This window comes from Etheostoma cragini, chromosome 17 (assembly GCF_013103735.1).
Source record: "Etheostoma cragini isolate CJK2018 chromosome 17, CSU_Ecrag_1.0, whole genome shotgun sequence".
Taxonomy (NCBI): Eukaryota; Metazoa; Chordata; class Actinopteri; order Perciformes; family Percidae; genus Etheostoma; species Etheostoma cragini.
This window is the reverse complement of record NC_048423.1, coordinates 16,805,933-16,829,480: the sequence shown is the minus strand read 5'-3', so window position 1 is coordinate 16,829,480 and position 23,548 is coordinate 16,805,933. Positions and strand designations below refer to the sequence as shown.

The 23,548-nt window shown below is 41.9% G+C and overlaps 1 protein-coding gene across 9 annotated transcripts in view; it reads left to right on the top strand.

Moving 5' to 3' along the window:
- Window positions 1–23,548, top strand: part of lyst (lysosomal trafficking regulator) — a 64,677-nt gene that overhangs the window by 33,610 nt on the left and 7,519 nt on the right. For 6 of the 9 annotated variants that reach the window (XM_034897697.1, XM_034897696.1, XM_034897692.1 and 3 more), the window contains 32 exons: window positions 3,190–3,401; window positions 3,526–3,592; window positions 3,981–4,090; window positions 5,594–5,963; window positions 6,059–6,215; window positions 6,328–6,501; window positions 6,603–6,763; window positions 7,849–8,039; window positions 8,656–8,901; window positions 9,862–10,035; window positions 10,774–10,923; window positions 11,070–11,207; window positions 11,285–11,483; window positions 11,576–11,704; window positions 12,478–13,102; window positions 14,178–14,358; window positions 14,834–15,003; window positions 15,157–15,387; window positions 15,578–15,744; window positions 16,834–16,986; window positions 17,121–17,282; window positions 17,645–17,836; window positions 17,960–18,171; window positions 18,259–18,468; window positions 18,893–19,069; window positions 19,307–19,383; window positions 19,502–19,690; window positions 21,365–21,510; window positions 21,613–21,709; window positions 21,905–21,966; window positions 22,165–22,220; window positions 22,317–22,469. In XM_034897697.1, coding sequence (XP_034753588.1) covers window positions 3,190–3,401; window positions 3,526–3,592; window positions 3,981–4,090; window positions 5,594–5,963; window positions 6,059–6,215; window positions 6,328–6,501; window positions 6,603–6,763; window positions 7,849–8,039; window positions 8,656–8,901; window positions 9,862–10,035; window positions 10,774–10,923; window positions 11,070–11,207; window positions 11,285–11,483; window positions 11,576–11,704; window positions 12,478–13,102; window positions 14,178–14,358; window positions 14,834–15,003; window positions 15,157–15,387; window positions 15,578–15,744; window positions 16,834–16,986; window positions 17,121–17,282; window positions 17,645–17,836; window positions 17,960–18,171; window positions 18,259–18,468; window positions 18,893–19,069; window positions 19,307–19,383; window positions 19,502–19,690; window positions 21,365–21,510; window positions 21,613–21,709; window positions 21,905–21,966; window positions 22,165–22,220; window positions 22,317–22,469 — 5,738 coding nt within the window. The remainder of the gene's footprint in view (window positions 1–3,189; window positions 3,402–3,525; window positions 3,593–3,980; window positions 4,091–5,593; window positions 5,964–6,058; window positions 6,216–6,327; window positions 6,502–6,602; window positions 6,764–7,848; window positions 8,040–8,655; window positions 8,902–9,861; window positions 10,036–10,773; window positions 10,924–11,069; window positions 11,208–11,284; window positions 11,484–11,575; window positions 11,705–12,477; window positions 13,103–14,177; window positions 14,359–14,833; window positions 15,004–15,156; window positions 15,388–15,577; window positions 15,745–16,833; window positions 16,987–17,120; window positions 17,283–17,644; window positions 17,837–17,959; window positions 18,172–18,258; window positions 18,469–18,892; window positions 19,070–19,306; window positions 19,384–19,501; window positions 19,691–21,364; window positions 21,511–21,612; window positions 21,710–21,904; window positions 21,967–22,164; window positions 22,221–22,316; window positions 22,470–23,548) is intronic. The other 3 variants (XM_034897693.1, XM_034897694.1, XM_034897698.1) reach the window with 3 other exon arrangements.

Genomic DNA, 23,548 nt, shown 5'->3' with positions numbered 1-23,548 from the left:
ACTAAGTTTGATGAGCGGTCGTGTATTGGTCTCAACCTTTTAACCTCTAACTGCTGATGTTTAGCCTTGGGAAATCTTGCTTCTCCCACTATTGAACGTTTCACTCAACCCACTTGTTGACTTATTTTGCATTATTGCATTTCCCTGCATTAACTGGAGGATTTTATATTGAGCTACATAATGGGTTTTAAGTAATTTGCAGTGTAAAAAAAACCCACATCCTCTTTTGGTTTTCTGTGGAGGATATTTGGCAATAACAAGTGGCTAGTTTATATTGCGTACATATGACATAGCAAAACAAAACAAAAAAATAGGCCTGAGCGACTTTTTTTCCCTTACAAGCTCAGCCTCTCCACTCTGGTCTCACCGGTTAAGAACGTGGCCTGATTACACCCTTTTTACTTTTTCATCCCCTCAGAATACAATCATTGTTTTACATTTCACAACGCTCTGTGGCCGCATGAGCTGAATCTTGTGACCTAAAGCCATCAAATGAACTTCCTGGAAAACTATTGTATCCCGGAAAACAGTCAATCTCAAAAGCATACCTCATGCTAGACCATTTCTGGATTTACCAGTGGACTGTCTGGGCACGTGCTCAGGGGCCCATGAGCATGAAAGGTCCCTCCGGAATAGGAGAAATAAAAATGTATAGATTTTTTCCATGTAAGGCTCCCCTGACATATGGCAAAGCTTAACTCATTTTCGTGATCTTGATTATCATACAATCATTTTTTTATTAATACAAATTTACACCTCACATGGACAGCGTTCAAACGAGGCGTAGCTCAGCATCCAGAGATGGGAAGTAACGAAGTACAAATACTTTGTTACAGTATTCAAGATATTTTTACCTTACTTTACTATTTAATTTTTAGGGCGACTTTTTACTTTTACTCCTTACATTTTAACACGAATATCGGTACTTTCTACTCCTTACATTTTACAAAATTGTCTCATTACTTTAGTTTTGTACTAAAGATCGTCTATCAGGTGTGATTGGGAGTGCATGTCGGAGAATAGCACTCACGGTACACAGAGAAAAAAAGTGAGAGAAAAGAAAAAGAGACTATCTGTCCGGAGGATAACCAGTTGAGATTGTGTGCGTCTTTGAGAACTGTAAGTCATTTAGCTGATGTTGTCCGTTCCTTTAAGCCTGTTGTCGTATTGGTCTATATTCTTGTAAATATTTAAAAGTTTGTTTGTGTTCTTCACCTGTTACCTAGGTTACACCTGGCTGTTGATTTGACATAAGGGCGAGTGTTGAACGTCCTTGCTCATTAAGATAATGTAATTAATAGTGGGTTTATTTTTATTATTTACTGGCATATATGATTCCTTGTGTATTATGCCTTAACATTTTTATCTATTTCTTTTATTACCACATACACAGCCATTGCAGAGCTACACAAGCCCATGTTTATACTGATGTTTGATTTAATAAAGCATCAACAGAGAGAAGTTGTCTCCGTCTGTGTGTTAACAGACACACCTGGGGCCAAAGTTGGAAACCAGAATCCGCTTCAAATACAGTCCTAATCTAGTCCTCACAAACTTTAAATAATTTCACTGGAGTTAGTTATTATTTTTGCGTCATCAATACCAAATTTAATCTAATTGGATGGGAACATACAGACTTCTCACAAAATCACTCTTGAATTCATATCTTGCTACTCGGTCATAATCTTCTTAACCTGGAGTCCCAGTCTCTTTCACAATAAATAAGCTATACAGTTTAGGCCTATTGGCAGGAAGCCATTTAAAATGTAGCCAATGACATATAAAGAGTCTTTTTTTCCATGTCCACTGTAGTTCCTCAGTGTGCTCTCTAGTAACCTCTGACTTGTCCAGGAAGCTTTGTCCTCCACAAGGCTACCTTTACTTTTATATTAAATTTAATTTCCTAACCTCTACTTTCTTACTTTTACTTGAGTAAAGAAGTTAAATCAGTACTTCTACTTTTACCAGAGTATTTTTAACCCAATTTTCTGTACTTCTACTTGAGTATGGAAGTGAGTACTTTTTTCATCTCTGTCAGCATCTCCTCTCCTCATCCCTCTGTGTATGCAAGCTCAACGCAGCCTCAACGCCATTTTTGGGGGTCATGTCTTCCTAAGCAGCAGCGTTTTATGGCTGATGTTTCAGGCAGCAAGTCCGTTGTAATGCATCCTCCGTAGGTCTATGCTTGTGCCACAAGCAACAACAGTAAGAGCTGCGGCTTATCTGAGAACCTTAGCATGTCTCCCGTTATTTTCTGGATCTGAAAGAAATGGTTGGAGAGAGACCCATCCTCAATTTGTCGCTGTTCAACAAATGTGGTGTGGTGTAATGGCGCTACATGTGTTGAAGTCAGTTTGTCAAGTTGATTGTATGTTAGTTTATTGTGTGTAGTTGCCTGCTTCACTTAGTGAGCCTTATTTTGAAACTTTCTGTCAGCTGTGCTGTGTGATTACCTTGGGATAGCATTGTTGTTAGCCTATTCATAGTCACCCCTTTCAGGGTTTTTAAATTTTAGCAAATTACTGAAAGCAGCAGAAAGGCAGAACTGAGTGCACTTCAATGTGTTAATTTATGCAAGTAATACCGCATATCCAACTGTATTTACTCTTTGCCAGCTTCTCTTTTTTAGTTATGCAATATGTGAGAAGAGGTCGATCAAAGTACTGTATTTTGTGAACCAACAAGTAAATATTTTTCCCGAAAACTGCGAAATGCAAACTAATGGTTTGCTGCAATTTAATTTACTATCGCTAAGTCTGCATATACGGCTTGTAGTTTATATTTACTAATGTCAGTATACTGTATGTCTGGATGTGTGAGTGTTAACTGGAGGCAAACTGTGGAGCTGTGCATAGGGAGAGAGAGCAAGCTTCATTAATAAAAGGAGGTCCCAGAAGCTGCGTGAGAGCCTGCTGGGCAGCTCTCCTGTAAATCATGAGGGGACTCCCATGATGCTCTGAGGCTGAGCACAGGACTCAGGCTTATTCATTTTATGAGCTGCCTCCAAGCTAAGCAGGGGATGCCTGTGGATTGTGAAGATGTTTCAGCAACACGGCCGACCAGTGTGCATTCTGTGTTAGCATGTGTGGTGTGCCAGTCAGCGTGACGTTTTATCATCTCTGCATGTCTGTGTGCGAGTCTCTTGTTGTGTCTCTGATCTTGCCCTGGTGTGTGTGGTGGTTCTCTTAGGAGTAAAGGTGGAGCCTGCTGTGCTGCGTGAGTTTGTGGCGGTGGCAGACGGGCCCAGGCGTGGCGTGCTGCTGTTCCCGGAGATCTGCATTATGGAGCTGAAGCTACTCGCCACTGGCTCCCCAGATCTGGAGGTTCTGAGTCACGTGTTTCACAGCCTGCTGGGTGCTGTACACGCCAACCCCCGTAATGCTGCCCTGCTCTATGACCAGGTCGGACTCACCCCTTCTTCTTCTTTCTACTACTCTTAACCGCCTGAGCATCATGTGTGTGTCTTACTTTTCTCCTAAACTGTGCTCGGAGTAGTATGACTGACCCTTTGTTCTGGTCTAACAGGGAGGAGTCAAAACTATCCTGTCTGGCTTTCACAACATCCTCAGCCAAACAGACCCCTCCTTTACAGGTTTGTTATATATTCTGGCTTATATTTATCTGACACTGTTGGATATAATTCATGTGTCACATGTGTGAAAACATTGGGTACACTCAGTTTGCTGCGTTCCTAAGATAGATTTTTTTTTTGAGTCCTCAGGGTTCAAACATCATACTCATTCTGAATAATTGTTGATATTCCCGGGGAAATCTGTATCCTATGGATTGATTTTAAACATAGAATTTGTTTTATCTTAATTTGTATTGTAAGGTATTGCCATCTGTGTTTTTTTCTTTCGTATGTATTGTTTTGCTGAGAGCGAACCATGCAGTGATGCAGTTTTGGGTCGTGGTTCTGGTGCATGCCGAAGTGAATGAAAACTGTTTACGTAATCTGCTCTTCATTGGTCTACATTCAGATTGCCAGACTGTGCTAGTGGAGCTGCTGGTTGCCATGGTGAGCCAGCAAATCACAGCGGAGGAACTGGCTCTATTGATTCGCCTCTTCTTGGAAAAGACCCCACCTACTGTAAATAGCAATCTCTATCAGTCACTCATTAATGCAATGTCAGTTTATGTTCAGGGTGTTGACACTGATAGCTTATGCTCACACTGTCTGCACACTTCATTTTTCAGCAGGAACAATATCGTGTTTGTAATCAGAGGTTAAAGTGAAATCCGGCAGGTGGGGGAAGCCTAACACCCTAGAAAGTGTTCTAAAATTTAAACTTTAAAGTATTGTTTAGACTTTAATGTTTCCTACTTTAAAGTCTCTATCAACTGCACAGCACTTTTAAAACTTTGTTTTAAAGCTAGTTAACCGGTTACTTTAGTTATTTCCTTCTTCCAAAACATCGAAGACAACATGTCGAAGAATACCGGAAGCAATTGCCAGGAGCTGAGTTTTCATTCAAACAAAATAATAACTGGTGTGTTAACAGCATGCCAAATTAATCACAGGCCTTATGTTGACAAGCATTTAAAATTCAATTGAATTACTTTTTTAAACGGAGTCCAACGATAGACTGTTTCTAAAGAGTCCGACGCAGTCAGTCCACATAAAACACACCGGGCTTCACTTGCAGCTAACTTAACAGTGATCAGTGAGGGTAAAACAGTCTGTCTATCTTTTATATTCTCTGTCTAGCTGAGCTAAAAACACCAGATCTGCCGAACTTTACCATCTCATTTACTACCGTTTGTAACCTGTAATCTACCGCCAACGTGATCTTAACCTGTTCAATTGACTTTACCAGATAACTGTCCTGCAGTAACTACAGACGTGTGAACTAACCGCAGACAGTTGCCTTGTGCGATGACTCACGGTTGTGCGCTGCTGAGAAGGAATTGTGAAAACACTGGAATGGATATTTGGCGTTATTTTAGACAAACGGGAAACACTGATGTATGAAACCGATTCGTTTACCTTTTAATAGAAGGTGCTGGAACACCGTTCCGGACCATTCCAGCCCACTTTAACCGCTTTTTGTAAGACACCCTCCCTGTCACACTCCCTTCTCGGTTCTTTAAATCTCATCAACACATGCAGTAACACTCCCCTCAGCTTACTTAATCTATATACAATTAACACCAATGGGTGTGAAAGAGATATGTTTCAACAACTTATTACCACAGGTCTGTGTTTAATTGGATTCCGGCAGCAGACATCATTAATAACCTGTGTTGAAGAAATAGGTTCCAAAAAGGGAAGAGAGGGGTTTATTTTTAACCATGTCAACATAGTGACGTGAACTGTTTTTTTTTTAATTCTTTTTGTACGGCTACCCAGGGATTCTGCATTCTATCAAGACTCTTAGGGTTACGAAAGGTTTAACGCTGATCTGTTTTAGATGGCTCAGACTATGAAAGCAATTAAACTGCTTAGTAATGTGTGTATGTGATGTTTGGCTTTTTTATTTACTTAAGTGAGGGATCCAAACATATGTTAATTGTAAATATGCAGAGTAAGCACAAATTGTGTTTTCTCTATCAAATCAAAAAGAAATCTTCACATTTACTTTGTTGTCTGCAGGAGATTTTACTTAAAGGCATCCTACAAATCGTAGAAGCCAACGTGAATATAGTACCTCTTCACTTCCTGACCTTTCCAATAATCGTTGGGGCCTCAACCCCAGGAGGGGTGTCCAGTGGCTCCAGACCCAACGGCGCTGCCGTAGGGAAAAGTGTTGGTTCGCTCTGGAAGGGCAAACTGTCTCCTGTACGCAGGGAGGGGGATACCGAGTACAGACCAAGTCACCTCTGTTCCTCTCCCTGGCACATTGCTCCTCTCCACTTGCCCCTTGTAGGGCAGAACTGCTGGCCCCACATGGCTAGTGGCTTCAGTGCCTCTATGTGGCTGAGAGTGGCAGAGCTGGAGGAGAAGGATGGGGACAAAGACAAGGGTGAGACGCAGATACTACACCAAGACCCTTTTATGACTTACTGTAAGTATATAACAATGAACTGGTTTTAAGAATCTATTGTCATTGTTTTCCAGAGGAGAGTAACCCATCTGCAGCCGAGCCCCTCCATAGCTCGTCTCAGGGTGGGACGAGATTAATAGAGGAAGGTCTTATTCATATTCTGTCCATGGGCTCCAAGGCACTGATGCTTCAAGTGTGGGCAGACTTCTCTACAGGCTCTCTCACTTTCAGGTGAGCTCCTGTGTAGACTACAGTCTCAAAGATGTGTCTGACGAATGTGTTACTCTTTCGTAATCTAAATTATTTATGGACCTTGAAGCATTGTAATGTGCTGTTCCCTCAGGATTTGTATAGACCCAAACGATGAGATAAAAGCAGGGCTGCTTGCACAGGCAGATTCTGGTGAGGAACTACTCAGAGCAGGAGAATGGCAGCACCTCGGCCTCACTTACACCCAGCATCCAGAGGGCAAGAAGAACATCCACGGCCGAGTGGTTGTCTGGGTGTGTGGCATCAGGTTAGGAACATTTGATAGCAAGCATAATACTGTGGAAGTTTAGTTTTAAATGTAGTAAATGAGTGAACAATAACCTTCATTAATCTTGCTTTCCGTTCCAGGAAATGTGAGGTTTCCTTGGAATACACCCTACCAAGAAAGTCCAGTTTATCATCTGACAGTAACAAAACCTTCTGCATGTTGGGCCACTGTACACCGTCCTCCGAGGAGCCGTTGAAGCAGGGTGGCCGCTGGAGTATGGGCACTGTGCTTCTCTTTAATGGTAGGACCTCCTGTCTTCTTTGTCCAACTGGAATCAAATGCCTGTAAGCTCTTTGTCTGCTGCAAGTGTCTGCTGCTCCCTGGCGATACACTAAATACCAACTTCTCTCTAATAAGCATTATGTACTGTGAATATATACTGTGCATACATATTGTACAGTAATGGTTTGTGGTGCACTTATATTTTAAAACCAGTCTAGGGGCTGTTGCTGGTGTGATGTGGTGGTTGCTGTAGATTCATTCATTCACATATGATTTTTTTTTTTACACAGCGGTATTTACGTAATAACAGTTGCAATGTTCCTCTATGCTATCCGCTCGTGCTCCAGGAAAGTGAAAAGAAATTAGTTTGGTATGTCCAGAAATCGTAATGTAATGTGATGTTATGTTGGATGTAACTTTGGAAGCAGGAAAAAGTGTGCTGGAGTCGAAGCCTCCCCCCACTGTTGTGTTCATGTTATGTTCATTTTGAGGTTGATATTTGTATTTATATTTGTTCTTATATATTTAGGAAACATAAGAATAGGTTTACATGGTTTAATTTTCAAAAAACACCATGTTTTTCACCCTATGTGTTGAGCTATCTGTTTTAGCTACAGAGTGAGGAATCTCACTTCTGTTCCTTCTTTGCTGCGAGTCACAAATGCGCAGTAGCTAGGTAAGGACTACTAGCCAGTCAGAAGCAGAGTATAAGCACCTATACCGTGCACAAAAAAAGATATATAACACAATAAAGGAAAGGTAAGAAGCCAAAAATCACAATATGTGCACTTTAAGCGTTCTGCAGGTGACGTCTGCCTGTGACGTGTAGGTTACCTTCCCCCCAAAGACAGACAGGCACACACCCACACACACACACACACACCCACACACACATACACACACACACACACACACACACACACACACACACGCACAGAGACATCTCACTTCATTAGGTAAGATTAATCATTTACTTGTGAGGTTAATTTAGAGTTCATGTTGGATGTCTTACAATTCTGTTTTCCGGCCTCCATAAGAACAGCTATTTGCAGTGTTGGTCTCATTAGGAGAGTAAATGTAACTCTGTTTACCTCCGTATTTCAGGATGCAGAATAGGATCTGAGGAGGCCCTCTACCTGTACACCAGTGGGCCTGACCTCACCTCGATAATGCCCTGTAAATATGGCAAGCCCAGTGGGACAATCTCCAAATTTGTCACTCTGGAAGGCTTAAAGTGTGAGCATGTACGGGAGCTTCTGATGAAAAATACAGATGTGGACACAACGGCTTTGGTTGTAAGTTCTTAACATGAAGTATTAACTCAACATCCAAATCACAACACATTAAACATGCTCTTATAAAACATGAAATAGAGAAATAAATGTTTTATTGTCACTATTGTTTCACCCAATTTCCGCAAGTCAAAACACTGCTGTTTAACCTGTGCTTTGTGATTTAAGTGCTCTGAAATTAAATCCCTCCTATGTCTCATTTATTGTTTCATTTCACGGTGTATGAGTAATGTGCTGTTCCAATTAGCTCTCATTTGTGATACCGCACGGTTGGTAGTATTTCTTTCCCAATTGGAAAAAAGCTATTACAGTTAAGCTACAGCTACTTCAGTCAAGACTGGAAAACACATTTTCTCCCATTAATTAAAACAAGAAGGGAGTAAGTAAGAAGAATAAATGATTTTCTCTCTACATCTTTATAATTTCTGTTACGCTCTTACCAAATCTAATCCAGGTCTAAATCCATGCAAGACATTATAGCTCCAAACCAGCTGGGGCTTATTGAATTACAACAAAAAGTGCTATAAAATTTACTACAGTGAATAGCTAAAGCTGTCAATAATTATAAGTTACAGGATGAAAGTTTTGCTGTAAAAAGATTTATTGTGTTTCTGTGTAGGAGAGCTTGGCAGTGGTGTATGCTCCCAGCAGTCCTAGAGCATACACTATCTATGAGCCTGTAATCAGACTGAAGGGTCAGGCCAAGACTGTGGTCACCCAGCGGCCGTTCAGCTCCAAGGAAGTGCAGAGTGTTTCCCTGGAGCCCAACTCTCTCAGAACTCTGCTCCCTACTGAAACGCATGGCCTGCAGAGCGTCCTGCACAAAATCGGAGGAACAGGAAATTTTGTCTTCCTCTTTGCACAGGTAGGATGGGTCACATTTTTCATGGAGCTCTAGTCGGAGATATTTCTGGAATACTTTAGGTCTGGATGGATGTATTTCAGAGAGGGAAAAGTGGCAGCTGGATTTAGTAAACCATAAAACTTTGACAAAAATTTGACGGATAAGTCACATCACAGCAATGTGGAAGAATGTTTATCATAATGTCACATATTTTGTCAACTTCGGCTTGTCAGCTGTTCTTCTAACACTCCTTTGCATCACAGTCATAAACACTTTATCATAGAAAAGAGAGATGTTTTTATTATTAAAATTTACAGCCAACTCTTTGGATTATCAAATAATCATTCAAGTCATTTTTCAAGAGCAAATGCCAAATATTTAATTATTACAGCTTCTGAATCTGTCTTAACATTATAGTAAATGTAATCACCTTGGGCTCTTGGAAATTATGGTTGGCATTTCTCACTGATTTGATGTTTAATATACCAAACATATAAATCACAAATTCTCTAATTATGCAAATTATCATTAGTTGCAGAAACCCATTTAAATTAGAAGTCTTTATACCTGCTTCATACTAATATTCATGACTAACACCGCAAGAACATGTATTTCTAAGCCCAGAAGATTACGGACAAATATTTAGTAATTTGCAAAAGTATATTTAAGAAGAAATATTACCTCATGTTCAAACTATTAAATATGCCAGTTACAGGCCTCCACCCTCTGTAGGATGAGGGAAGTCATATAGGTTTTGTTGCACTTGTTACTACTTGCCAATACGGACTGTAGTTTATTGGCGCTTTTACAGACAAAGTCTGATATTAGTTTCACATTGGACTTGGTGTGTGCCTTTTGTAAGAACACAATAACTGTAGCGTAGACAGTGTGAAATAATGTTTTAGAACTCCATCTGCAGGTCTGCATTGTTCACATCCATGAGTTTGTTTTGTCCCTCATGTCTGGATCCGCGCTGTCCAGACGGTGGAGCTGAGTGACTGTGAGAAGACCCAGGCTCTGGCCCTGAGGGTGCTGCTGTCTTTGTCCAAGTTTAACCAACACCGCATCCATGAAATGGACTGTTACCATGGATACTCAATGATCCACCAGGTCCTCATCAAGTCTAAATGCATTGTGGGATATCATATGCTGAAAGTGAGTCACACCATGAACTGTGCTATCTTCTATTCCCAGAACCTCTGCTGATTTGTGCAGGAAAACATATTCACCAACACTTGTAGGTCTTTTTAAAAAAGATTTTTTCCATGAGTCCGATCCAGCCCAACACACTGGTGCCTCTCGGAGCCGGTGTTGGTGACCCTGCTGTTACTTGACCCTCTGGCAGTGTCTGTAATTGATCTGTGTGATGGCTGTGCAGTGAATTGGATTCTGTCTGACTTGATGAAACACTGAGCTACAGCAGTGTCACACAGCCCCACTGATTGCATCTGACACTTTATGCTTACACATACTACAGTATATTGTATAGTGCAGAACTGCACTGATTAGTGACATTCTATATAATCAATATAGTGACTTAACCATTCCTATATAAAAAGGAACATGATGTGTTACAGTTGTTGGATTTATTTTCACTTATACTTGTCTATTAATGCTGAAAAACTGCCAGATTCTATCTTACCTCAGTCTACCAGGGTTGCAAAGGACTGTAAGATGTATTTCCACTGCAGTGAAGCTGGTTACAAATGATAGACTGATCAATACAGACAGGGCAGTTCAGGGAGTAAATGGTAGTAGTTTTGATGGAGTGATACGCAATCCCAAAAAATGTAATGGAGAATTTATTTATTGACTCTTTGTGTCTGTGATTTAACGCTGTAAGGTTGTTTGTGGAGAGAGTGATTATTAGAGAGCCATATTCTGTACTTCTAGACTTTACTGGATGGATGTTGCAGTGCACCCATCCTCATCCTGGGGGACGATGGGCAGTTCCGTTTGGACGCTGAGTCCATCGCTGTGGTGCAGGATATTGGGCTTCTCTCAGACGTCCTATTGGACTGGAAGATCTGGGCCAAGGCTGAGGTAAACACACATACTGTATGTCACAGGATCATTCATTACAGTAAATGTTATATATCCAAAGCGACTTACAATTGCTATATATGTTAGAGGTTGCACGCCTAATGTGTCTTCCTCTTTATTGTCATTCACTCTGTTGTTTCTGTCAGTGTGGCGTGTGGGAAACACTGCTTGCTGCCTTAGAGATCCTCATCAGGGTGCACCACCCTTATCAGGTCTATAACATCCGTCAGCTCCTCAAGGCTGAGGTAGTGCACCGCTTCCTGCTCACCTGCCAGGTGTTACAGGTATGTCACAAAGCTATTGTAACAATAACCTTTATCCTTTCAGAGACGGTGACTGACCACATTATGTTTGTCTTAAGGAACATCAGGACGAGCATTTGACCGCCATCCCGCAGGAAGTCTGTATGTCATTCGTCAAAATCATCCAGGAGGTACTTGGGTCCCCTCCGGATATGGACCTGCTGAAACTGATCTACAACTTCCTGCTGGCTGTTCACCCACCAACCAACACCTACGTCTGCCACACTCCATCCAGCTTCTACTTCTCACTACACATAGGTGAGGAAGCAGTGCAGTTGAAAGCAGCACATCTGTATCAAAGTGCCATTAATGTAATGCACTGAGTTCCTTTGATGTCTCTTATTTGTCAGATGGGAAGCTGTACCAGGAGAAGGTGCAGTCCATTATGTATCTGAGACACTCCAGCAGTGGAGGAAAGTCTGCCAGCAGCTCTGTCGTGTCACTCTCTCCAACTGTCTTCACTGACGCTCCCTATGCAGGTACAGCTGTTTCATCTATATTACTCTAGGCACTCCAACGCATCCTACACAGTGAAGACAAACCTTCAGTTTATCGCTTTGGAAGGACATTTTAAATAGGAAGATCAGCAGTGTTTTTATGAGGGTATGTGTCTCAGAGCAGGAAAAATTAGTTTGAACGTGTTTAGAGCTGTATCAGCCCTGTTTTCTCTCTGTGATTAATTACAGTCACCAGAGTTTAATTTAAAGTACCTAATGCAAACACCATTACTTCTAGTAAAAGCTGATGCATGTGGGTTAGCTCATTATGTGTTTGAAACTTCTACTCTTTGTTTTTTGCTTTCAAAAAGATTTAATCTAAATGCTGCTCTTAACAGTAGTAGAAGGAGCCCCTCTGTATTAAACATCTTATACTATGCTATTATATCTATTCAATCTGAGCCTTTTTTTTCTACTAAGTTATTCAAATAAGCGCCTATCTTGTCATCGTAAGCCTGCTTTTTGAATTCTGTTCTTTTTTATTAGTTATAAAGCACCTTATGACTTTAGAAAAAGGCTGTATAAATGAAATACATTTGGCTTTTATACTTGCAACAATACATTCAAATTAAACAGAACTGACATAGTGTGCACTGGCACGCAGTTAAATGTACAATGTTATCGATCACAGCCTCAATGTTGATCAATGTTACTTTTTGCACTGCAAGTGTCTGCATCCAAATAAGGTGCTTTGCAGCCTTCAAGTAGAAGTCTAATAACTTACAAGTGCTTAATCATTTTTTTCTTTGGTCCAGGCCATGTTCACGGTCCTTCCCCTCAACATGGAGGTGATGATCAGTCGTTACGCCCACCCAGTCTGGCACCATCTCCGTATTCCTCCCCTCTACTGACACCTCGACTTGGACATGGTAGCTCAAATGAGGCAGGTGAGGGTGACGGGGTTTTCCTCCCCACACTGCAGGGTCTTGGCAGCACAGAGACACTAAAGAAGGGCGGAGGGGACGAGCAGCTCCTGAGCAGCTGTGAATCAGCCAAGACAATTTGTGAGTCTAAGGACATAGGTGAGGCAGGAGCCCTGCACACTCCTTCCATCAGCGTGGAGGAGGAGCGGGACGAGATGGCAGAGATGGACAGCCTAGCGGAGGGCAGCGTTGGGGTGGCAGAGTCTGAGGACAGGTTTGAATGGGCAAGTGATGAGGTGCCGCGCCGCCCCGACAGCCTGAAAGGAATCCAGTCCTTCCAGAGGAGCCACAGCAACCTGGCCAGTCTGGGCCTGGCGTTCCCAGCTCCAAACGGCTCGTTGGCCATTGGCCGCTGGCCCAGTTCGACTGACCGAGGCTCCATGCCTGAAGACTGGGAGAGCTACACCTACTCTCCTGGCTACGAGAGGGAACACAGCAAGACTGGTTCCAATGAAAGGTATGCTGTAATTGAACCCTTTCACAAGGCATCCTTGGTTGGGTGTCACATACAGTATTACTGTATGTCAAGAAAATGCTCTCAGTATGTTCTAATGTGACTGAATGCTCAATATCTCCACTTATTATAATATTAATAAAGTCAGCCCACATTAAACCTTGGCCAGTTTATAAATGACTTACAGTGAATACTGATGGTCTCTTTCAACATTTTATCAACATGTCCATGTGGGTTTGGTTCTGTTATAAAACTTTATCACTCTGCTTGAAAAAGACAATCCGTGTAGGGATTTGCATAATGTAAATACAGCATTTGGTTATGGTAATGATCCTTAGCCAACTTTTGGAATTGAAATGGATTTGTGCTGCAATAACAGGTTTACTGCCAGCCAACTGCTGTTTTCAGTTAATAAGAAATAATTAAAATATAGATTCTAGTCCTGTTTACTAACCAAAGATGTCTGACATTAAGACATCTGATTTGATTTGTTGAAAAAATTCAAGCTGTCCAGAAAACCTTTAAAAAATGAAAAAGGTTCAATTCAAATTGGTAGGTATAAGTTCAACAATGTATCTTTACTGATGTACAACTGGTTGTTGTGTTCATTGAGAAATAGCTTCTCTTCTGACTGTTAAGTTTTGAAGTTTAACACCGGGGTGCAAAATATTCACTCCCAGTTACAAAATCCGCTTCATAAAGCACTGTGTTGTGGGCAGCATTATTTTAACAGAATTGTATTTGCTATAAGACACTGACAACTTAATAGCTTTCTCAATTCTGGCTGTGCTGGTTATGAAAACACCTCATTTGAACAGTCACGCTCTTTACATAGTTGCATACAAAATACAACAACTGACACTGCAAGAAACTAACCTCAATAAATATTGTGTGTGTATGTATGTTGGTATGTACTGTATAAGAATGTGTATGTATGTATGTATGTATGTATGTATGTATGTATGTATGTATACATATACTGTGTCATACAGATGTCATTTTGAGCACTGATAGAGGAAATTTGGCCAGCTGTTCATGCACAGTAATTCAACACTAAAGTCTAAGCTGTGTTTCTCAGGTCCAGCACTGAGGACTGTCTGGTGCTGATCTGCTGTGGACTCTATGATCTTCTGCGGGGAATCTTGCTGCTGTTGCCTGACCTCATGCTTGAGGAGGTGATGGACAAGCTCATCCAGCCAGAGGCCCTCATTGTCCTGGTCAACCACTCATCGCCTCTCATCCAGCAAGGCGTCATGAAGGTGGCTTTACTATGCTCTAAGCCTGTTGATCTGATTTAGCACCAGGAGTCAAACTTTACTGCAGTCATGGTGCCGATAGATAACACACAGTAGTAACTCCCAATTAGAAATGTGTTAGCTCATTACCATTCTTTAAAGTCACATTGATATATTTGTTTTACATCTTAGAAGCGCTTTTGACAGATTTTTAACGGAGCCAGGCTAGCTGCTTCCTTTCATTTTCAATCTTTATGCTAAGCTAAGCTAACCATATGCTGGCAGTATTTATCAAATAGACATGAGAGTGGTATCAGTCTTCTCATCTCACTCTCAGTATGAGAGCAAATAGGCACCAAAAATTTCAAACTAATCCGTTAATCGTCTCTGTGTCATACATTTTAACCCCCATGCCAACATGTTAGCAAATAATAACAATATTTTGCCATTGTTGAGTGTAACCTTTCTGTTACTGCATATTTTCCCCCCTCTTTCCTAGCTGCTAGATGCATATTTCAGCAGAGCCCTTAAGGAGCAGAAGGAGAGGTTTCTGAAGAACCACGGCTTCTCGCTGCTCGCCAACCAGCTGTACATTCACCAGGGCAGCCAGGGGCTCCTCGAATGCTTCCTGGAGATGCTGTTTGGACGGCTGGTGGGCCTAGAGGAAGAGTGAGTCCAGGGACAATACAGTTGTCAAGCCACATCGTCCAATGCTTTATCTTAGAGCATTATGCGTAGGATTGTCTATTGTATGAATCACTGTGTTTGATGCACACGTATTTATGCAAGCTATACTATTTTTCTTTTGTGTATTTCTTTCAGTCTGGATCTGGACGAAATGGAAAATATCTCACCCTTTAGAAGGCGCTGTATCATCCCAGTGTTGGGACTCATTGAGAACTCCCTTTATGAGAACTCCTTGGTGCACAACATCCTTTGTATGCTGCTGCAGCTTCTCAACGCCTGCCCCAAGCTGGCAGACATCCTGCTAGACCACGGGCTGCTCTACGTGCTCTTTAACACCCTCTCCACCCTCAATGGCATGGAGAATGGGTACGGTTGCCAGAACAGAGGACGATTCATTCAAACACCTCCATTGGTTCATGGGTTTTGTCTTGAACCTTTGAGCCATGAATTGAATCATCAATCCTCTCACAGTTCATTGATCTGGCATACACAAGTGGTCGACTCACAGCAAACCTGTGCTTCATATTTTCTTGCTTTTCTTTTCCTCCCTCTGCAGTATTCCCCTGAATGACTACAAGCTCCTGGTGTGTGACATCCAGCAGCTGTTAGTAGCTGTGACAATCCACTCGTGCAGCTCTTCGGGGTCCCAATACTTTCGCATCATTGAAGACCTCATTACCTTGCTGGGTTTCATGCAGACCAGCAAGATGCGTCACACACAGGGTGAGCGCTGGATTTCTGAAATTCAATACACAAGCAAAAATGCATCAGTGTTGCCATCTTCTATGCTCTGCAGTTCTGGATGATGTCAAGCTGTCAAGCTCTGCTGCAGAAAGAAACTGGGCTGTCACTTCATTATCTACAGCTGCGGAGTGCAAACTCATTTAATAAAAAACTATAAATTGAGATGCAAGATCTCACATCTCCATCTTCCCACTAAATAGTTTTCTTATGTTTTCTTAAATTTTCTCTCTGAAAAGGATCTCTCCCATTTTTTATTTCTTTTCTATTTTTTGAAAAGATATAATCATTCTGTGATCACAGAAATATTACAAAGGCATTGTGGCTCTGTACATGGCAGCCTTTGGTTGTTTGTCATTTTAGTAATTATTCTCGACTGTATTACGCCCTCATTGGGCCAAATTGATAAATGTCACCAGTGTGTGTTTGTGAGATTTGATCAATAGCATGACCAACTACCCCAAAGTTCTATGTAAGGATTTCTACCGACACTTTCTTTGTTCTTGTTACCCAAGACTGAAAAGAAGAATTTAAAGGTCCCATGACATGCTTTGGATGCTCTTCTATAGACCTTAGTGGTCTGAAGTTTATTTCCCAAAATTCCGCCTTGGTGCAAAATTACAGCCACTAGAGCCAGTCCCACACTGAGCTTTCCTTAGTACGTGCCATTTCTGAGTCTGTAGCTTTTGGGGGTGTGTGGCCCTGACCAACTGCCACTTTGCTCATTTGAAAGCCATGATGTCTCTCTGTCATGGATGGGCCAAATTACCAGGAGAGCAGGATACCCAGGGCTCGGTTTACACCTATTGCCATTTCTAGCCGCTGGGGGAACACACATTAATGTTAAAAAACCTCATAAAGTGGCATTTTCATGCCATGGGACTTTAAAAACCAGCTAATTAAAACATCACATATTTAGCGGTGTCTGTATTCACATTAGTCAACCTGAAAAATGAGAAAATATGTCAAGTTGTCAAATCAAAACAAATCAAGTTGTGCACGTGATTATTGCATGAAGCTAACTTCGAACATGACAAGATCATTGTCTTTGATTGTCATTTTTTTCCCCAGAGATGGCTGTGGCTTTGCAGTTCCGTGTCCTTCAGTCAGCGATTGAGTTCATAAAGACGACAGCCAATCAGGAACCTCGAAAGCTGAGCAGCTCTGTTAATACACCAAGCTCTCCACATCACGCCATCTATCAGAAGCGCAAGAGCATCGCGGGTGAGTATGACTAATGCAACAGTAGAAATCTGGTGTGTAGTCAGTGTGGAATTGACCACCATGTGTTTTCAGGCATTTCACTTCTACACCCTCACCTGTGTGTTTATTGATCCTCTCCTCGTCCCCATCTGAAGGTTCCATTGCCATTAAGGATTCCATTATTCCCCGCATTCCCAGACAGCACTACTGCTCCTATGGCCAGATACCTCTCTCCCCTCCCTTCAGCTTCCTGTCCCAGGACTCCCCCCTCCCCTCCCTTTCTGGAGCTCCATCCTACATGCTCCACTGTGACGCAGGTAGCTTGGACTGCGGTCCACAGCGGAGAACATCCTCCATGTCATGGAGCATGTTTTCCCATTTTTCCTGTCAACTCACCGCCTGCATTCACCTCGGGTGAATTTGCACAGTACCCTCGTGCGATACTGGTGCTTTTTGTGTGTGCATGTTTGAATGCTTAACTATATCAGTGTGATATAGATGGCACTTACTGTAGATTCATAAATCTTTTTAATCTTCTGTGTTCAATGATTTATGAGATATTGCTTAACATTACGATGAACTTGAAAGAAAAGAAAAAAAGAATGCTTGTTCTTGCTACCATCATGTGCGCCCAATTTGTGTTGTCGCAACTGAGCACATACCAATATTGTGCTTGTAGGGCGGCGCCGATTCTCTCTGGCCCAGTCTGACTCTCTCTTAATGAGGATGCGCTCGGTAGCCAGCGATGAACTCAACCAGATGATGCAAAGGAGGATGAGCCAGGAAAACCCCATTCGTGCCAGTGAGACTGAGTTCATCCAACGGCTGCAGAGGCTTGTGGTTCTCGCTGTTAACAGACTAATTTACCACGGTAAAAAGAAACTTCTCCCACTTATCTATTCAAATCTTCTCGGTTTACCCCATCACGTTACATGAGCGTAAACCAAACTGGATGTCTAATACCGGATCTGTTTGAATGTGTCTCTCATTACAGATGTGAGTCAGGACTTATTTGACCTGCTGAATATTCCCGACTCTCCTGACCAACAGCTTTTTACACCAGATCCAGGTGATCAACCACAGGAGGAGAGTGGCTCCGCCTCTGTCCCACACTCTCCCACACCCTTTACCCTGCCGCCTGCCAGCAAGAAGAGCTTTCAGAAAGATGTCCTCAAACTCATGATGGATGGGATCAAAATCAGCCTGGTATGACAACCCTGAGAGCCATTTTTGAGCTGCAAAGAGCTAATTGCTGTATTATGAGACATTGCGTTGATGGTTATGATCTCACAGGGCAGCACGGGTCGAGGAGGTGCCCCACATCAGCAGTGGCGAAGGATCCTATGGTCGTGTCGGGACACTTTTCGGGTTCAAATTGGACGCCTGCTTGTGCACACACTTAGCCCTGCACTTCCCCTGTCTGACAGGAAAGAGTCGCTGGAGTTTGTGTTTGATCCCAGACATCTGGATATCCTCAAGGAGAGCCTCAGCCCGGGTCTAGAGGTGAGTGTGAAAGAAATGCATCATATAAGTCCTTTTACAAGTCAACTTCACTTTTGCTTACTGAATAAGTAAGATGTATTTCTGGTCATTTTTACCCACCCAGTACTGACATTGTGTTGGTTTCAAGGGAAAGTGTGAGTGTTCAGTATATTAGCTTTGCTTGTCACGTTCACTCCTACAGACAAGTTTTCTAGGAGCTGTCAGGCACTGGCTCTAAAATAACTCTGATAGATGTTTTCATGCTGTTCAGCAGCCCCCTTGCATCACCATGGGAGCCCTTCACTCTTCCTCCTCTCAAGCTTTACTGAAGGTCCAGTAGCTGGCTAAGGCTTGTTTCCTGTCCATCACTGTGTGCGAGTGGCTTCAGACACAAACAAAAATTGAATTTCTGCTTTGTTTTACTCTCTTTCTCTCTCTTACTCAGCATGGACCGAAGTTGTCACTGTACCTGTATGAGATGCTGCACGATCACAAGGACAGCCTCACAAAAGACGATCAGAACGCCGTGGGTGTTTTCATGACCTCGCTCAAGCTTTGTGGCCATCGCTGCATCCCACCTAACGCTCCACACAAACAAGAGTTGCTCAAGGCCATAAAAGAGGTAAGTCCTACAAAGAAAAGCAGTTAAGTGAAAGGAACAGTTTATAAGCCAGTTTAGTCAAAGTCAATTTGTCCGATTGGCAGTTAAGCAATATGAATTATAAGCATTATGAATTATGTAAGTGGAAAATTGTGGTGGTTCGTAAATTCTAAATGCAACCTGTCAGGTTCCTTTATAGCCAGTAAATAAAGTCAGCGTGTGTTAAGAACTTGTTTTCTTGTAATTGTATTCTTACAGGAAAAAATCAAGTATGAAGCAGAAGAGAAAACCAGCAAAGTGGCATGGGAAAAGAAAATGGCCATCACTCAGAGGAAGTGAGTATGGGGCTTTTTTCCTTGCGTGAGAATTGATGTTTAGTACAAGAAAATATTGGTAAGAATTGGGTCTTGTTTTACTCCTTTATTCACTCCATTCTTTCTTATTCCACTGCAGTCTTATCCAGAGACTAGATGGAAAGTCCAAGGACATTTCAAAGATTGCAGCTGATATCACTCAGAATGTGTCTCTGCGCCAAGGCATGGAGAGAAAGAAAGTCATCCAGCATATCAGGGGACTCTATAAGACTGACCTCAGCGCCAGCCGGCACTGGCAGGAGCTGGTGCAACAACTCACCCATGACCGGTAGGCATCGACACTCACACGACAGGGGCTTACACAATAACAAAGTACAATCAGAAAATCATTACTGTAATTATGATTGGTATTCTAATGTTGATTCTTTTCTGGTCATTTTCTTCAAAGTAAAATGTAGGGAAATTGGTTCGTTTGAATAAAGACATTTTAATGTGATAGAAGATGATTTCAGACATACAGAAAACCAGAATATCTTAGAAGAAACCGTTTGTAATATTTAAATCAAGCAAACCTTTTGAACTATACATTTGCAATATCCTGTGAGGCAGGGCCATAGCCAGGACTTAAGGAAAGGCTTCAATTCTATAGCCATGCTAGTAGCTCCGTCAAGCGGTACTAATGCACAGTTTGTAGATAAATGCTAACAAAAGCGTGCTAACATGTTCACAAGTGACAACACATTACATAAAATGTCATTTAGCAGACACTTTTATCCAAAGCAACTTCCAATTAAATGCTTTCAACCATGAAGGTGCAAACTCCAGACAATAAGTAGTAAGTGCAAGTATATTGGCTTAAAATGAGCAAAACTACGTTTTCTATACTTCTAATACTACTACTACCATGCTGATGTTTATCCGGTACAATGTTTAGCATGTTCACCATCTTAGTTTATCCTGTTAGCAGCCTACATTTTGCTTATTAGAGCACATTCTTTGAACTGCTGGTGGCGGCAGATGAAAGGTTTAGGGATTACCGAAGTCATTATTATTAATTCTAAAGGAGGACATGAATACAGTAGATGTTGAGACTTTTCATTCTGGACCAAAGTTGTTTGCCGACTGGCTGACATCGGCATCCTTGAAGCCTAAGTTCTGTATCGCATCCTTTTCTCACAATAGCAGAAATATTATGATGAGACAATACCAAATTCAAACTAACGTATGTCTCCCACCTAAAACACAAGGCACTGAGTCATACAAAATAACTCCTCTCTATCATCACTTCTTATAACAATAATAATAATAATAATAATAATAATAATAATAATAATACATTTTATTTAAAGGTGCCTTTCTTGGCGCTCAAGGACGCCAAATGACCTACTAGAAGTATGTGGCAGTCTGCAGAAACCCTGCCCTATGCCTGTTTTTTCTATTTTCTTATCATTTTACTTTGTTCGGGACATTTCTGGGTGGCACTCTGCTTCCAGCTGTCACATCTCAGCCTCTTCTCCTATAATCGGTGTTGGTTTGGAAATCTTCACAAGATTGTCCTGTCTGGACACAAATACTATGCCTATTAGCTAACTAAACTGAAGATCGCTTCTGACTTTCTGGCTAGTGTTGCTGAGCCCAGAGGAGGGGCCAACTGTTAATGTTTACAAACCACCACGAGCAAATCCGACTCATTCTGTCTTTCAGGATTTTGACTAAACCATTAACCAGGCTTTATAAAATTCCATCTGTGAAATTATAGAATTTAAACTTTTTCACAGGATGTTAAATTAGATTAGATTCAACTTTATTGTCATTGCACAGGTACAGGTACAAGGCAACGAAATGCAGTTTAGGTCTAACCAGAAATGCCCCAATTACTGAAAAATAAATTACATGGACATGACCTCAGTGTCCTTATTGCTAGCTACGGCTCTGCAGTGAGGTTATTTTTGATGATATGAGCAGACAACGTGTTTGAGAGGGCTGTAATGATATGTTTCAGTGCGGTTTGGTACGACCAGACATCCTACCCAACATCCTGGCAGCTGGACCCCACCGAAGGGCCGAACCGAGAGCGGCGGCGGCTACAGAGATGCTACCTTACCATTCCTAACAAATACCTGCTTAAAGACAGACGCAAGTCTGAAGGTAAAGAAACCCTTTTATTTTATAGCAGAATGGCAAAAATCTGCCTAGTGCTATTGTTTGTCTCATCTAGTGTTCTCATTCTGACCTCATTCTCTTGTTTAGACACAGTGAAGCCACCATTGTCCTTCCTGTTTGAGGATAAGACTCACTCCTCCTTCTCCTCCACTGTCAAAGACAAAGCCACCAGCGAGTCCATCAGGTATAACATTCTAACCCTCCCCCCCCACCCCCTGTCTGCCTGTAAGTCTTTAGAAAACATCATATTCCTCTCAGGAAGACAGAGTAATCTGAAAAAGTCACATACAGGTCTCATCAACCAGTGCTACATTGAGAGGTGTCTATGCTGTATTCAGATGGAGTATTACTGATATGACAAACGTCACTTTGTCCTTAGGTTCACCAGAGGGTGCATCAGCGTCGCCCCCTCCAGAGAAACAGCAGGGGAGCTACTTCTGGGTAAGACACTGACCGTCTCTCACAACTGCTCCATGCATAATAAAGTCAGCCGCCGGTCACAGAGGCACAGAGAGTAATGTGCTCTCTCTGAGGTACTAGAGAATATTGCTCTTCCCTCACACACAAGTGTTTGTTAGTTTTTCAACGGGGGAAGCTTTTATCTGTCTTGTTCTTGACTCACGCTGTGTTTTCATACAGGAAAGTCTGGTATGTACTTTGTGGAGGACAACGCTGCTGATGCTCATGACAACCAGGTAAAGCCAGAGAACTGCTCAGGATTATTCCCTGCAAGAGGGTAAGTTGTGAGTCCACCTGGCGACTCAACACCGGATGTGTTTGTGTTTGGACAGAGCCTTCATGGGGAGACCGAGGCACCCTCTTTCTCCTGGACCTACGAAGAGATCAAGGAGGTGCACAAGCGTTGGTGGCAGCTAAGAGACAATGCTGTGGAGATATTCCTCACCAACGGCAGGACACTGCTGTTAGCCTTCGACAACACCAAGGTGAGGCCAAAACACAACTCGCTAGGAATAAAAATGAAGGAAGTCATGTTGTGACTGGAAGGCTGGCTATTCAAGAAACGGATGCTAAAATGAATGTTGACATTGCTTAAGAATGACAGTAGATGTTCAAGTGTGTTTACTTTGAGCTGTTTTATTTCATTATTGCAAATTATTGCAAAGAACTGAGTTAGGTAACTGGACTACTGAGCAAATGTAAAGAGAAAAATTCAGTCCCTATTTCATTTGAATGTAAAAATGAAGCGACACAGGATGGACTGATGAAAAGGACAAGATTCTCCTGATGCATGAACAGACAAAAGGTATTGTCAGTGAGTTAACAGTTGAAATGCCTTTTTGGTCTTCTGCCCCTGATACCTGCAGAGCGATGTAGTATTCTGTGCCAGGAATCAATTATGATACCGTGCCATCATTGTCTACAGGAATGTAAGATATTGTTTTACACTACGTTCAGTTAAATACTGAAAGAGTGTTACCATGTGTTTGGACAACCTTTTTTCAGCAAGTCAGGGGTTTACAGCAAATATGTCCAATGCAGAATCAAAGGAAGTATAGAACTGCTCAGCACAAGATGGCCAAACTGATAATATGTTGTATAATATAGATAATATGTCCTCAGAATACAGTGGTGTGAAAAAGTGTTTGCCCCCTTCCTCATTTCCTGTTCCTTTGCATGTTTTTCACAATTAAGTGTTTCGGAACATCAAACCACTTTAAACAATAGGCAAGGACAACACAAGTAAACACAAAATCCAATTTGTAAATGAAGGTGTTTATTATTAAAGGTGAAAAAAAATCCAAACCATCATGGCCCTGTGTGAAAAAGTGATCGCCCCCCTTGTTAAAACATACTATAACTGTGGTTGTCCACACCTGAGTTCAATTTCTTTAGCCACACCCAGGCCTGATTATTGCCACACCTGTTCACAATCAAGGTATCACTTAAATATGAGCTTCTTGACACAGTAAGGTCCACCAGAAGCTCCTTAAAAGCTACACATCATGCCGAGACCCAAAGAAATTCAGGAACAATTGAGAAAGAAAGTAATTGAGATCTATCA